General features: G+C 37.8%; 2 protein-coding genes across 5 annotated transcripts in view; one reads left to right on the forward strand and one right to left on the reverse strand.

Moving 5' to 3' along the window:
• Positions 1 to 15,048, forward strand: part of Cenpp (centromere protein P) — a 190,520-nt gene that overhangs the window by 110,599 nt on the left and 64,873 nt on the right. The gene's annotated exons all lie outside the window — the stretch shown is intronic.
• Positions 7,621 to 15,048, reverse strand: part of Ecm2 (extracellular matrix protein 2) — a 34,611-nt gene continuing 27,183 nt past the window's right edge. For 2 of the 3 annotated variants that reach the window (XM_052157261.1, XM_052157260.1), the window contains 3 exons: positions 12,062 to 12,201; positions 10,710 to 11,036; positions 7,621 to 9,818 (listed from right to left, as the gene is read on the reverse strand). In XM_052157261.1, coding sequence (XP_052013221.1) covers positions 9,650 to 9,818; positions 10,710 to 11,036; positions 12,062 to 12,201 — 636 coding nt within the window. In that variant the 3' untranslated portion in view covers positions 7,621 to 9,649. The remainder of the gene's footprint in view (positions 9,819 to 10,709; positions 11,037 to 12,061; positions 12,202 to 15,048) is intronic. The other variant, XM_052157262.1, reaches the window with a different exon arrangement.

Raw genomic sequence — 15,048 nt, forward strand, 5'->3', positions numbered from 1 at the left:
ACATATTAAAAGAGGTAAACATACCATAATGGTACAGCTCAATGAATCCTAATTCTTGATCAAGAAATCTGAATCTTCTCTCATCTTCTCCAACAAAGATAATTTCAGCATTATAGCTTATTTTTGAACCTTTTTCACATGCAGTCACATAATACATTCATGTGTCTTTTTTTATTCGACATAATGGTTTTGAAAGTCACCTGTGTCATTGTGGTTAGCAATAGTTCATCTCACCTCTATAAACCTTGTAGGAATGTACCACATATTATTAACATGTTCAGCAGAGTTAATTACCTTTTGAAGGATTACTGTGAACATTTTTAAATGTTATTATTTGATAATTGTAGTATGCACTTTAATTAGGTGGGAATTGCTGTATCTTAACTTTTCCCAGGGCATAGCAAGATGGAGCTGAGGAGCTCTCTTCCCCCTCCCCCCCCACTCCCCGGTCAGCATAGAAAGCTGTGTATTTCCTCCTGCATTTTGAGAAAAATCACCTTTGCATTAGACCCATAGGTCTATAGAGAACTTAATTCTTTTGCTTTTCTACAATTTTGGTTATTTTCCCTACCTCTCTGTGGTGTTTTGCTCTAAACATTGAAGAACTAGTTAAATTAGAACAGCATATTTAGAAGTTATGTTACAAATGAGATAATAAACTTAAAAGTAATATTCTTTTTATTTTATGAAAAGAAATCTTGACTGTTTTAAAAATATAAAAATTCTAATTTATTTTTTATTTTGCCCTATATACTATGAAAATAAAAATATATAACTAATTCTGTGCTCACATATGATTTCTTTCTAAGATGATGCCTAGTCTTTCTGGTGTAGACATGGACAGCAAAGATTAAGTCCATAATACAAATTAAAATATGAGAAGGCCTGTGAAGCTGTCTAGTGACTAAGTAAATGCTGTCAGAGCTGTGGCATGGCGGATGGGCCATGGGCACACTCAGTTGCCTGCTAGCACTCTGTGCTGTTTTCTAGCACTCTTTCAACTTCTGAGTGAACTGGGAAAAGCTACAGTACTATAGATGAAGATGAGGTGAGATGACAGGTCCAGGGACCTCACGGTTGCTTGAAGGCTGTAAGGATGCATGCCATACATCTTAATAATGTCTAAAGATGCTGGGCATAATGGTATAGGGGAGGCAGAGACAAGTGGATCTCTGAGTTAGAGGACAGCCAAAGCTACGTAGAGAAAATCCTGTCTTGAAAAACAAAAACAAATGTCCAAGAGCACTGAATCATAGGATACATACATAATCTCTCTAAGGAGCTCAGATTGGCCTAGAACTTGTGATTCTCCTTTCTCAACCTCTAAAGTGCCCTAATTATAGGCTCGGCTTGTACTACCTGGTTTGGCTAATAACCTAGGGTTTTGCATTTAGTGGATAGTTAGAAAAACTTTTGTGAAAGTTCAGATTTTATGTGTTGTTTTCATATTTATGTTTCTTATGGGAGACTAAGCACATTGATCAGGAATTCATAACTATAGAACCTGAATTAGGAGCAGTCTTGTCTGCAGCTGGATTTAGAGCATATGAAATCTTTCAGCTAAGTCCAAATTTCAGCATACCTTGAAAAACCAACCTGAAGTCCTGGTTGACAGGATTCGCTGACGTAGCAGGTAGCACCTCTCCTCTGCTGCCCTGCCCTTTCATGGCTTCACTGCTGCAGTTGTGTTGATGGAGCAGAGCTCACTCTTGTGCCTTTGCTTGAGGTTCTAAGTTTTGAAAGAATGATTGCTATCATTTGTCATTTAACATGAGTCTGAATGAATGAATGAATGAATAAATGAATGAATAATAGATGTTTATACAGAACAGTTTGCCTTGATAGAGTGTGTGGACATGAAGTACTATTAAATGTCTCTGGTGGTTTGAATGAGAAGTGTTTCCTATAGGCTCTGACATTTGAAAACGTGATTTGCTTGGCACTTTTTGGAGAGGCTGTGGAGCCCTGAGTAGGCAGAGCCTTGCTGAGGAAATCAGCCTCTGGGGGCAGGCTTTGAGTGTGTATAGCTTCATCCCATGCCATGTCTGCTCTCCAGTTCATGCCTGTGGTTGAGAATGTGGTCTCTCGGCTACTTCTCCCGGTGCCATTTCCATTTCCTTCCCGGGCTGCTGCCCTGACTCCAGCCAGGATGAACTTCTCTCCCTCTGGAACCAGAAGCCAAAGTAAATCTTCCTTCTTTCATTTGCCTGGATCATGGTGTTTTATCACATCAATAAGAAGTAAATGCTTCAGTCTTCAGATGTATTTTTGCTTTGAGAAATCAGTACAAGAAATGGTATGATTATATATAAATCTAGCACATTCCTTTGAGAGGACCTGAGAGCAGTGAGCTCAGATGAGAGCAGTGAGCTTCCAGGTCTGTGTTTCCAAATGCTATTTCCCATTGGAAGAAGTATTATGTCTTAATAAAAGGCCTATGAGCTTCATTTAGGTCCTGTACCTCATACACTGCAATGTAGGACCATTGGGAAAACTGAATATGGGATATGATTGATAATACTGAATCAATGTTCGATTACTTTTTGGAATTAATTATGTAAAAATAATAATTGACTCAGTTGTTCGGAAACCTTGTTCTTACATGATTCATACTGACATTATGAATGTTAGATGAATGTTAGAGTATAGTCAAAAGACTCAGATTCATCCCTGAGTAGTAGATGAATAGATAGAGATTTAGACACAGTAAGTAGATAGGTGGGTAGATGGATAATCACAGATTTGGAAGCAGAGACGATTAAATACATTAGCAAAGTAATAATTGGTATGTGTAAATAGCATATTACTGCATATTATATTACTCTTTGAACTTTCCTATGGCCTTGAAATTGTTAACAGATAGAATAAATAAATATTTACTGTTGGGCAAGATGAACCAGTTTGTCTTAATTATAATCCTTTGGTTTATTTTTATTATAGTAAAATAGTCTTGTGAAATTTTTATAAGTTAATATAGTTGTTACTCTAGACAAGCTTTCTTTTTATTTTAAGATCTATTTTTATTTTATGTATTTAATTGGTTTGGATTTTTTTCTTTACATATATATGAATGTGCACCATGTATGTACATGATGCCTGCAGAGACCAAATCCCTGGAACTGGAATTACAAATGGTTGTAAGCTGCCACTTGGGTGCTGGGAACTGAACTTAATTCCTATGTAAGAACAGTCTGCTCTTACCCTAGGATCCCTCTCTCCAGTCCTAGACATGGTCTCTCAACTTGCATATATAAATCTATGTGGGACTTGTGCTGATGTTTTATAAATCTCTTTGTGGGTGTGCATGTGTATGCATGCACGTGAACATAAGTATGCAGGTGCAAGGTGTGTATATGTATATAGATGCATGTAGAGGCCCAAGGTCACTCTCAGGTGTCATTCCACTGGTGGCATTCACCTTGTGCTTTAAGACAGAACCTCTTGTGTGTCTGGCCAGTAAATCTTGGGATCCATGTTTCCACCTTCCCAGTGCCAAGATTACAAGCACACACCACACTTTGTCTGGCTTTCTTCATGGATACTGGGGTTCCCTTATTTGTATGGCAAACTGTTTACTGACTTAGCCATCTCTCCAGCCCTATTTTATAAATAAAAAAAAATAATTTGACATGTGCAAAGTAGCTTTTGTCATAGTCCCTAAGGGATGCCTTCTAACAGACCTCCAATTTAGAATGCATTCTTTTTCTTTGGGGTGTTGGAATGCTAGTTGGATTTGTCTTCCACAGTTCACATGCAAATTTGGTACTGCTGAATGTTCCAGTTTATACAAAACAGTGAACCTCCAGCTGATCCCAGCTTACAAAAAGACTTGCTTATATCCACTGATGGCTTGATGTAAGTTTATTTGACCTCAGAGATTGTTACTTAGAAACAAATCAGAACATTTTAATAACATGATGTATTCCTTCTCTCTTCCAAACTAATACTCATTTAGTATAATCACATGTTATTTTTAAGACAGTTCTGCTTTCCCTGGTGTAGGGTTCACATTCTTCACATTTTATGCAAAGGAAAAAAGAAGCTAGTGTGTAAGTTTATACTCTATTCATTTAAATGTTTAAAAGGAAGCAAAACTTGAGTGGAAGTGTAGTCATATTATTTTTTAGTCTTTGTAATCAAGAAGATATACTTACCAAGTTAAAACATTTGTTCCTTTACAAATGACAGCATATGATAGAGTTCCAGCAGGGATCTCAGTTTTAGAAGTTTTTCTTCAGTACTCTGAAGTAAGAGCGTGTGAGTAATATGCCAAGGACTCTACACATAGACTCAAACATGCATTCCACAACCTATAGCATGTAGTAGACTTTCTTTTATCTGAAAGTGTTTTGAAGTACAGGACATAATAAGCATTAGCTTTCAGTATTGTATATGTGGAGTTTTATTAGGTCTTTGAACTTTTCAAATACTATATCTTGATCATCTTCATCCCTGTCTGGTTCAGTTGGGTTAGGTTCAATTGGAACTAATAGTCATAGGTCCATAAATGAAATATGAAAGGACAAGGTTGCCATGAAATGGTCTTCCCCAACTTTGCTGTATATTAGAAAGGTCTGAGCTCTCTATGCAGAGTGTAATAGGGACTCAGATATTGTTTCTAAGGGAGGACTCTATCTACTGTGCAGGCTTAATGAGCAAATACTATTTATAATTTGGTTGGCTATGAGTAATACACAGGGTATTGTTCTCTTTTGTTTTTGTTTTTTGTTTTTTGAAGGTTTTTTTTTTTTTTTGTACTTGCATATTGCAAGCATCCAAAAGTGACTCATTTTTACAGGTCAAATTTAATTTCCTTTCTTATCATCAATTTGGTTTGCTTGCTCATAGCCCAGAATGATGCATAATTTACTATGTATGTATCCCAAGCTGGCCTAAAACTTGAATAATTATCGTGCCTTACTCTTCTAAGTACAGGGATTATAGACATATGTCACCACTCCAAACCTGGTGAATTTTTATGGGGTTTTTTTTTCGAGGATGTATTTATTTGTTTGTTTATTTATTGTGTATCTGCCTTTAGTATACTGGTGTGCCTGAGACAGACAGAAGAGAGTATCAGATTCTGTGAAGTTGGAGTTCCATGTGTTTTGCAAAGTGCCCAATGAGTGTGCTGGGAACTGAATGTGAGTCCTCTGGAAAAGCAGCAAGTGCTTTTAACCACTGAGGCATTTCTCCAGCTTTGGTCAATTTGTTTGTTTGTGTGTTTGTTTGTTTTTCTTTTTAAAAAATTTAGATTTTTTGTGTGTATGAGTATTTTGCCTGTGTGTATGTGTATAAGTGCACCACATGCAGTGCCCACAGAGATCAGAACTAGAATTACAGATGGTTGTGAGCCAGCATGTGGGTGCTGGGAACTAAGCCAGGGTCCTTGGCAAGAGCAACAAATGGTCTAACCTCTGAGACACCTGTCTGTCTGTTTGTTTGTTTGTTTGTTTGTTTGTTTGTTTTCAAATCTAGGATGAGAAGTGCTTTAGACTCTGATTTTAATGTTCACACTTAATATGCTCTTTTAGCCTGGAGTCCAGAGCAGGGATGTTCTACACCATAGTTCACAGTCCTTTGTAATGAACACAAACAATGTGATGGCCCAATGAAAAGATGATCACACTTGAGTTTTGTTGTTGATTCCACACCTGCTTTTTAGGAGTGCTATGGTTTGCTGAACTGCTGGTGTGGCTAGGTGCCCTATGCAAGCCTTCCTGGTCAGCCAAGACGCCTCAGGCAAGTCAGCCCTAGCCTTAGCACTCCCTTTGACATCGCATCATTTAATTATCCATCCATCATCTGTGAGACCAGCTGTCTCCCCAGTTTTGTGAGTGAGGACAGGGAAGGTGGGTCTAAGTTTTAGACCAGGCCCATGTTGGCACTCATCTCAGCCCCCAGTTGCTGTGTTCATCTCAATGTTTCACAGAATCTAGAGCTTAGGGGCATCTAATGATTGTCTGGTATTAGATTAAAGGTGACATTTCTTGTAATGAGTTCTTTTAATATTTTTAAAGTTTTTAGAGTCAATCAGTGATCTGAACTGATATGCAACCATAAAGAATTTGTTTAGTCTCAGTTTATAAATTCTTCTCTGAGGAAAATTTTACTCTTCCCCTAAATAACAGGAAAGGATATAACTGATACCATATAGGGTTTTATTTATACCACCCTTTGAGGTTTCCCTTAAACTGCAGAATTTGAGTATTTCATTAAATCATATGCTTGGAGACATAGTAATTCATGTTTAAATGATGGCTTTGGAAGGTCCATGATGCAGAACAACTATATTGAATACTAAGTATTTCCAGTTGTCAAAACATGATTTAATTGTTGAAAGAATACAATCTAGCCTAGAAAAGTACCTCAGCAGTTGTGTGCTGTTCAGAGGACACAGTTAAGTTCCCAGCACCTACTTGGAGCAGCTCACAACAACCTGTAGCCTAGTTTTAGAAGAATTTGATGCTCTGTCCTCTGGGTGACTACATACCAGTGCGCATACCCACACATCCACACAAAGTTAAAAAGACTCTTTGTTTTTCTTATGTCTTGGTTAGAAAAGATTAGTAAGGAAATTTATTTCTGGTTAACTTTATGTGAAACTTTTTCTATGTAATTTCTCATATTTCTTTTAAAAATGCTTACTTTTTCTTCAGTTTCTTTTCTGTTTTGTTTTTGTTACTGTTTGGTTGGTTTTGTTTTGTTTTTGTTTTTTTTTGAAAGGGTTAGTATTTGTATTAACTTTGGATGACCAATAAATTGATCCATTTTGCACTGGGAAGGGACCAGGAAGACAAAATTCTTTGTTTAGTCAATGCCCATTTTTATTGCCTAATATGCACACCATGCAAGGGTTCAAGAGATGAATTCTTTATTTTCTCCTGAATTTTATTGAAAAAGCACAATGTATCTCTCCACCTAGCTCTCATGCAACACCCCCCATACACTAAAACAGCATACCTCACTAGAAATACCAAGCAATCAATTAGACATCATTACTAAGCCCAGATCTGACCTGAGCTGTTATATTAACATAAGCATGAAGTGCTGGAGGACACTTCCCAAGGAGTCGGTGGCTAGGTACCATTCTTCCTGTGCCTGGAAGCTAGGTTTGGAAAGACAGAGGCTTACATCATAGAGACTAATGGTGAACTTGGCTTCTTCTCCCGTGCCTTGAGATAAGGGTATGCAGACTTTGAAAGCATGTGTCCTCACCCCTACATTCATCCACCTTCCCTGTGACTTCCAGACTTTACTCTCCTCCCATCTCTTATGTGTACTACAGGCCAGGTTCAGCCTACTCTCACAAATGGCCACTGCTCTCTTCCTTGTCAGTGACTAGATCCCCCATGAGCCTCGTGTGATCTTTTTTTTTTTTTTTTTTTTTTTTTTTTTTTTTTTTTTTTTTTTTTTATGGTTTTTTGAGAAGGGTTTCTCTGTGTAGTCCTGGCTGTCCTGGAACTCACTCTGTAGACCAGGCTGGCCTTGAACTCAAAAGTCCACCTGCCTCTGCCTCCCAAGTGCTGGGATTACAGGCGTGCGCCACCACTGCCCGGCTTTTTTTTTTTTTTTTTTTTTTTTTTTGCCTCATGTGATCTTATCCACCGATCTATTCAAAACATAATATTTTAGGTCCTTCTCTGGTTTCTGATACATTTATCTCTTTAAATTGGCAGGCTATATATGTTTTCCACTAGATCAGATCTTAGTGTTTTTATAATAGTCATGGACAATAAGTCAAATCTCAAAATTAAAAATATAGATAGCATTCTTTGCACATATGTGCAAAGTCAAGATACAACATTAATGATTTCTCCACCATGGTTATTCTAAGACTTCCTTAGTGCACATATGTGCTAGCAATTACAGCAGATTTATGAGACCAGACTGAACATCTGTTTGTTTTCATGAAGAGATTTGCTGTAAGGACATTTATCACTATGTCTATGAAACTGAAACAAAACCATTCAGAACATGATGAAATTTCAAGACTGAACAGGTTCCATGCTGGAAATGTTCACAAAAGGTATAAAAACAGTTGAAATAAATTTATCTTCAAAATTCAGGGCACAGTTCCAACTGTCATCATGACTTTTAGCTTTATTCTACCCCTTAGCACAGTTGGGGAAGTGTGCAGAACAGGCCACAGTGAATCAGTCTCTGCTGCTGCATAGGCCACTCTTTTGGTGCAGGCTGCTGACTGTGGCCATGTATTCCCTGAGCACTCTCAGACCCTGACAGGGGAAGGCTAGGCCAGTATGTCCTTCTCATCACCCTGTTTAACTGACTGACAACTCTTGCTTGGTCCTTGATTTTCTGCTTACATTCCTACCAGAAAGGAGATGGCTTATCAGTTATGTTGGTCATTTGCTCTCAGAGGTGGCATCATAATGCAACTAAAGAAAGTAACAATAGACTGACAGGTGATACATACCTGTATTCCTAACACTTGGGAAACAGAAATAGAAGGATCACAGTGAGTTACAAGACAGCCTGAGGTATATAGCGAGACCCCATTTGAAAATAAAGTGTGTGAATATGAAGAAAATTGTTTAATAGCTTGTCATTGTTGTATTATAATAATGCCATTGGCTCATCTCACTGAGCCCGAGTTCCCTCTGACCTGAGCACAAGCAATTGTTGCCTCTTGTTCCTGGTTTTAAACACAATGTGACCAGCTGTTTCATCCTCCTCCTCTCTTGACTTCCCTGCCTCATGATGGACTGTAACCCTAAACTTTGTAACAAACCCTTTTTTCCTTTAGTTAGCTTTTACTGAGGTATTTTTATTATAGTAACAGGAAAAGAAACTAAGGCAGAGCCCAAAGCTAGAGCTTAAGTCATAACATTAGTATTTCTTCAGAATATGAATTTGAGTTAATAAAAGAAAGCAACAGTTCTGTATGTATCATATAAAATTTTGTATCAATACAGAGATCAAAGGTTATACATACATTTAATCGTTGCACCTAGGAAGTGCCAGGCCAACCAGAGCTACACAGTAAGACTCTATCTTAATAGATAAATGTTAGATAGATAGATAGATAGATAGATAGATAGATAGATAGATAGAGTCTTTACATAGTCCAGGCTGTCCTGGAACTCAGTATATAGACCAGGCTGGCCTCAACCTATAGAGATCCTCTGGCCTCTGTCTCCCAAGTGCTGTGATTAAAGGCATATGCCACCATGCCTGGTTTACTTTTTATAATCTTTTTGATCTTGCTGAAGAATGAAAACAGTCTTGAAATGGCTTTTTTAATTTTAACTTTACAAGCTAATTATAGACTTACAGGGTAGAATTTTTGTATGCCTTTCTGCTAGCTTTCCTTACCATTACCAGTGTGCATATATAACCACTGTAAAATTAATTAAAACCAAGATATTAGCATTAGAATGGTGTTTTGGGAACTGGAAACGTGGATCAAGCAGTTAAGAACATGTACTGCTCTTACAACATACCCAAGTTCAGTTCACAGCACACATATCAGCTGGCTCAGAACTACCTGTAACTCCAGTTCCAGGGCATGCAACACCCCCTTCTGGTTTCTGAGGGCACACACACACACACACACACACACAATAAAAGAGATGTAATTTTGTTAATGCTTGGGTAAAATTTATAAATGGCAGAGGAAAACTTGAAATTACTTGATGCGTTGTGGTTTAAGAACAATACTTGAATATAGTCTTATGCATGAAAAGGCATAGGATGATATCTCTCTAGTTCTAATGTAATTGTTTTCAAGATGAAGATGTTCAAGAGCTGAGTCCTCATCTTCTTCAACATTGCAGATTTGTTCAGGAAGAATATTTCTAAAGAAAAATACACATGTAAATTATAAGCAGTCCAAGTATCTAAGTTTAGAATTTAGAAGCTAAGGTTTTAAAATGTTTTAGTTCTTAAAATGAAGTTAGTCATGGTGACTCACATTTGTAATTCCAGTACTCAGGAACCTAATGAAGAATGTTGCAGTGAGTTTATATTCACTACTCAATTGAGTTCTAGGACAGCCTGGTTTAAATAAAGCCAGGACTCAAAAGGTGTGGGATGAGGGTGACTGTAGAGACACGTGTGAGAAATGAGCTACAGGAGTGCTCTAATGGAGGATCTGCACCGCCTGCAGAGGAACCTCTCTTACTGAGTAGGTGGAGTCAATACTGCCCTTAACTCTTGATCCTGTTATTTTCACCTCTCAACAGCTTGAATTAAAAGCATGAACACCATACTTGACTCCAGACTGTTCCAGTTAATCCACTAGTTGCCCTTGCTGCCTAGGCAGATGTAATGATTAAACATATAAAAACATGTCCCCCAAAGTGAAGGAAGTTGAGAGTCAATAAATTCCTTCAGAATTTGCCTTCATAAAATTCTATATTTAGGCAACTTTTGTACCCTGCAGATCACTTTGTATATTACATGGGGATTTCAGTATAGTGACTTTATTGTTTTACAGCTTTAAATGAGTCTTAATATTCTACTTAATACTATGGAAATTCACAAAATTAATAAATAAGTGGAAATCATTATAATCATCATGTATCTATTATTTCAGTTTAGCGCTTACTAACACTGTCAGTTTTGTTTAGTACTAAGTACTCTTTATAACCATTTTTTTCTCTTCAAAATAAACCAAAAGGTTCATATTATGGGTCTATATTGGTCAATCAAAATTTCATTTGATACTTGAAAAATCTAAAATTTACCGAATCTTATTGTTGTTCAGCCTCAGAAAATGCAGTGCTTTCATTTCTTGTATCCCAGGTGGTATGGATTTGAAGTCATTGTGATCCAGAAATAGTTCTCTGAGAGAGTGATATGCCCCATAGAAGGAGACTAGGTCCACACCATCATCGGAAAGTCTGTTAAATGACAGGTACAAGTACTCCAGGCCTGGCTCCATGTGGCCAAACACATAGCCAGGGATCCGATCAATTTGGTTCCCAATTAGGACAAGGTGCAGAAGAGATTTGGGTAGATAGGAGGGGACGTGGTAGAGCTTGTTATAGGACAGGTCGATAGATTCAAGATTTCTGCAACAAAAGAAAAGTAAACAAGATAAGGAACCTCCAGAGACTGGCCATCCTGATGATCCTGACCAGAACTAGGATCTGTGCCAGCCTGGGTCTGTCTGGCTGTCAGTCTCTTGCCCTTACCAGCATTCACACCATTCCTTAGCTGTGGGTGTGTTTCAGAGTCCAGGTGGGAAATTGGGAAACAAAGTTCAAATTGTTGAATCAAATGAAATCAAGGAGTCTTTGGTTCCACTAATGAGATTTGGAATGAGAGTGGGTGTTGCCTGCATTTTTCATCCTTATTAGATTTATGATCTGGCATATCAGAGACTTGGGGTGAGAGAAAGGTATTAGGGTAAACTGGAGGGATCTAAAGTGTTCATGCACTGGGAAGTCCCAGGAATGTTTTGAGCACCATCCTTTCTTTCAAAAGCGTTCCTTGAGTCTACAAGGGCTCCTGCCCAGCCCAGCTCTTTCTACTCAATAAGGATTCCTCTGTTCATGAAAGAACTCATTATCCTCCAGACCTCTTTTTGCCTCTCTGAACAACCACTTCCCAAGCTGGTCAACTTGGGAGTATATTTTGCACAGACATGCAGCCTTTACTAAAGACTGCATATAGGCTGTTGATTCCTGTCTAGGAAGGTGGATTCTATTTTATATCTCTATTCTCAAACAAAGCCTTCTTAAGATTGAGAAATGGTTTGGGCCAAAGAAGGCAATATGGTCTAAGAAGACAGGCCTAGCCTCTGCAGCCTGGCATTTCCATCTAGTGAAGAAAGTGTTGTCTCTCTCCTCTTCTCTGTATGTAGACATCGTGCTGTTTCAGTGGGTGCCTGAGGTAGATATTGCTTGGGTGGCGTGATTGTGAGGGATCAGCCCTTATCTCTTGCTAGTTTAGCCCTCAGAGAGCAGTGGTCATGATAGTGGTTATGTAATAAATGGTTTGGAAACTCAGGGAGATGGCAGCTAAATGTTGAAATTAAGAATAACAGTTCCATGGGAAAGGATGCTTAGAAAGTTAAATTGTGGTAGATACTTACTCTTGATTTATCCATGCTAAAGGAGCAATCCGACTTTCTTCTATTTTATTATAACGTAGTACGATCATAGTTATCTTTCTGGTATGATTGAAACAAATTTCAGTTACTTCTTCAATTTGATTATTTTCTAGGTATAACTCCTATAAATAAGAGAAAATATTATTTTTCTTCTGTTTGTATTGAGTGGTATCCAATTTTCACAAAAATTAAAATAGACTATTCCTCATTGGTATGATTTAAAGTCTTATTATTCAAGTCAGTTCATACTTTTAAATTGTCAAATTTTATAGCTAGCAAAATAAAAGGTATTGCCTGTCATGATTATGGGATTGAATAACTTTAATTTGTATGTTTGTGCATAATTGGGAGTGGGGGTATGCATGCACATGCACGCAGGGGTATGCATGCACATGCACGCAGGGTCATGTGGAGGACAGAGGCTGGTGTGAGAGCTCTTCCCCAGCACTCTCCACCTTAGTTTTTGAGACAGGGTGTCTTACTGAACCTAATGATCACTGATTCAGCTAGACTAGCTGAACTAGGGGGCTCCAGAGTTCCCCCCATCCCACTCCATCTTACTGTCTCATGCTAGGAAGACAGGGTGCACACTACCACATAGCCTTTTATGAATGCTAGAAATCAAATTTGAATCTTTACATCTCTGTAGTGAGCATTTTACCAAGTACATCATCTCTTCAAACAAACTTAGTGTTTAGCTATAACATATAATACAGCATAATATAATAATTGCATAAATTTTCTGACTTATAAAACCTACATTAATTATGTTACCTGAGCTACAGAACACTGAAAATTGGGAGTAGATATTCACAACTCACCAGTGAGAAACTCAGGCCTGTAGAAAGAGTAATACCCACTGTAGCTTCCAGGGCAGATGGATGCGTGAGGGGCTGGGCTGGCTGAGCATTAGCTTCAGACCAGCTTCCCATCATTCCATAATGTTTATAATTATTTTAGGCTCATATTTTTATACTTGATTTATAGTCTATTTACTCATAAAATTGAAGTTCATTAGGAACCGTAATTTGGGGCTAGAGAGATGGCTCAGTGGTTAAGAGCACTGACTGTTCTTCTAGAGGTCCTGAGTTCAATTCCCAGCATCCACATAGTGGCTCACAACTGTCTATAATGGGATCAGATGCCCTATTCTGGTGTGTTTGAGGACAGCTACAGTGTACTCATATACATAAAATAAATAAATAAATAAATCTTTTTTAAATGTTTTTAAAAAGAACCTTAATTTGGATAGCAACCTGCTAAAACTAAGTTTTTAGTATCTAACTACTTTCAAGATGCTGGTATCAGAGAAAATGTTTTACAAAAGTTTCTGAATTACTAAATTTTTCTGGCTATACTTAGAATGCATACATAAAATTGGCTTATATACTAAATGTAACTTTATTCTTATCATGATTATATTTTTGTAACTGAATTTTGACTTTTCTTTAAAATGCATAAAAGAACATTCCGCTTTTTGCTTTTATTGTCCTATGTAATTAAGGGATGAATTATGTGAGAGGTTTCCAAACTCAGGTGTACATCAGAATCACTTCATAAGACTTTTAAAATACAAACTCCAACCTAAATAAATCCTAGGAATGGCTATGTAAATAGATTCTGGAATGCTCATCTATTTGCTGAAGACTCTGGTGCTATAGCAAAGATTGGTATGTGACAGTCAGATGAGCTATGATGTAAGGCTAGCCTGCAGCAGTGATTTTAGAAAGAGTTATAGAAAATAGCTTGTGCTGCTTACTGCAGGCCCACATGTCCAATGTTGGTGGATATGGGTCCTTTGGAGAGACAGAAGCCAGGCTAGGAAGTTCAGGCATGGAAAAGAGAATGCTGATAAACATCACGTAAGTTGCACATGCATGTATTTTTCCAGGTGCATGTATCAAAATAGTTTAAATGTTTTTGTATTTATTTTGTATGCATATGTGTATATGAATAGATACATGCATGGAGATCAGAAGATAACTTGTATCAGTTTTCTCCACAATATGGGTCTCAGGGATCAAACTCAGGATGTCAGATGGGTACCAGTTAAATCAAAAATTTTATATCTTTCAAAAACAATTTTAGATGACTAACCTTGCTGATAAAGCATCAGAATTATTTAGATGAGGGCTTGAGGCTATAGGTTTGATCCCCATAACATATAAAGCAGGACATGGTGGTACATGCCTGTAACCTCAACACCTGGGAGGTAGAAGCTGGAGGATTAGGAGTTCAAGCCCAGCCCAGGATTATAAGGTTCTCTTTAAAAACAAAATCTAAGTGATTATGATATAAAGCCAAGTACTGATAAATTCCAGTGTTATAGAGCTATATGTCTTTATCTAGACACAGGAAGAAGAAAAAGCAAGAGCATGTTAGCATAATAGATAGCCCCCTGTTCTGGTCAGTAGGGCTAGAGGAACTGAATACTGACTTCTTGTGGGATGAACATAGAATGTTGTAGAAACAAGTTCAGATAAGGAAACCTGAGTTCCAGCTTGGCCTGAGAGTATATAAAGACTCTCTGAACTTTATGTACCTATTTCAAGAAATAAGCACTGACAGTTGTTGTCAAAAGACTACCTGAACAGGAGAGCACTCTTAAGAACCACTAGAGATGCCAGAAGGATTTCAACAAAAACTAGGTCTGGAGCCTGAAGTTAGACACAATACAGTTTTGCATAGAAGTGATGAAAATTTCTAAGCTTGAGTTCCTGAAAAAGCCCACGGTTTATTGGTGCAATTCTTAGGTCCATCCACATTGTTACTATTAGGTCAGAATGTGTTTTTTCTCAGAATTTGTGGACTGAGGATGGGTTGGACAGTTTTATGTCAATTTGACACAAACTAAGGGAACCTCAATTAAGAAAGTACCTCCATAAGACTGGAGGCAAGCCTGTAGGACATTTTCCTAATTGATGGGGGAGGGCCCAACCCATTGTGGAGTGGTGCCATCCCTGGGCTGG

Source organism: Apodemus sylvaticus, chromosome 14 (assembly GCF_947179515.1).
Source record: "Apodemus sylvaticus chromosome 14, mApoSyl1.1, whole genome shotgun sequence".
NCBI lineage: Eukaryota > Metazoa > Chordata > Mammalia > Rodentia > Muridae > Apodemus > Apodemus sylvaticus.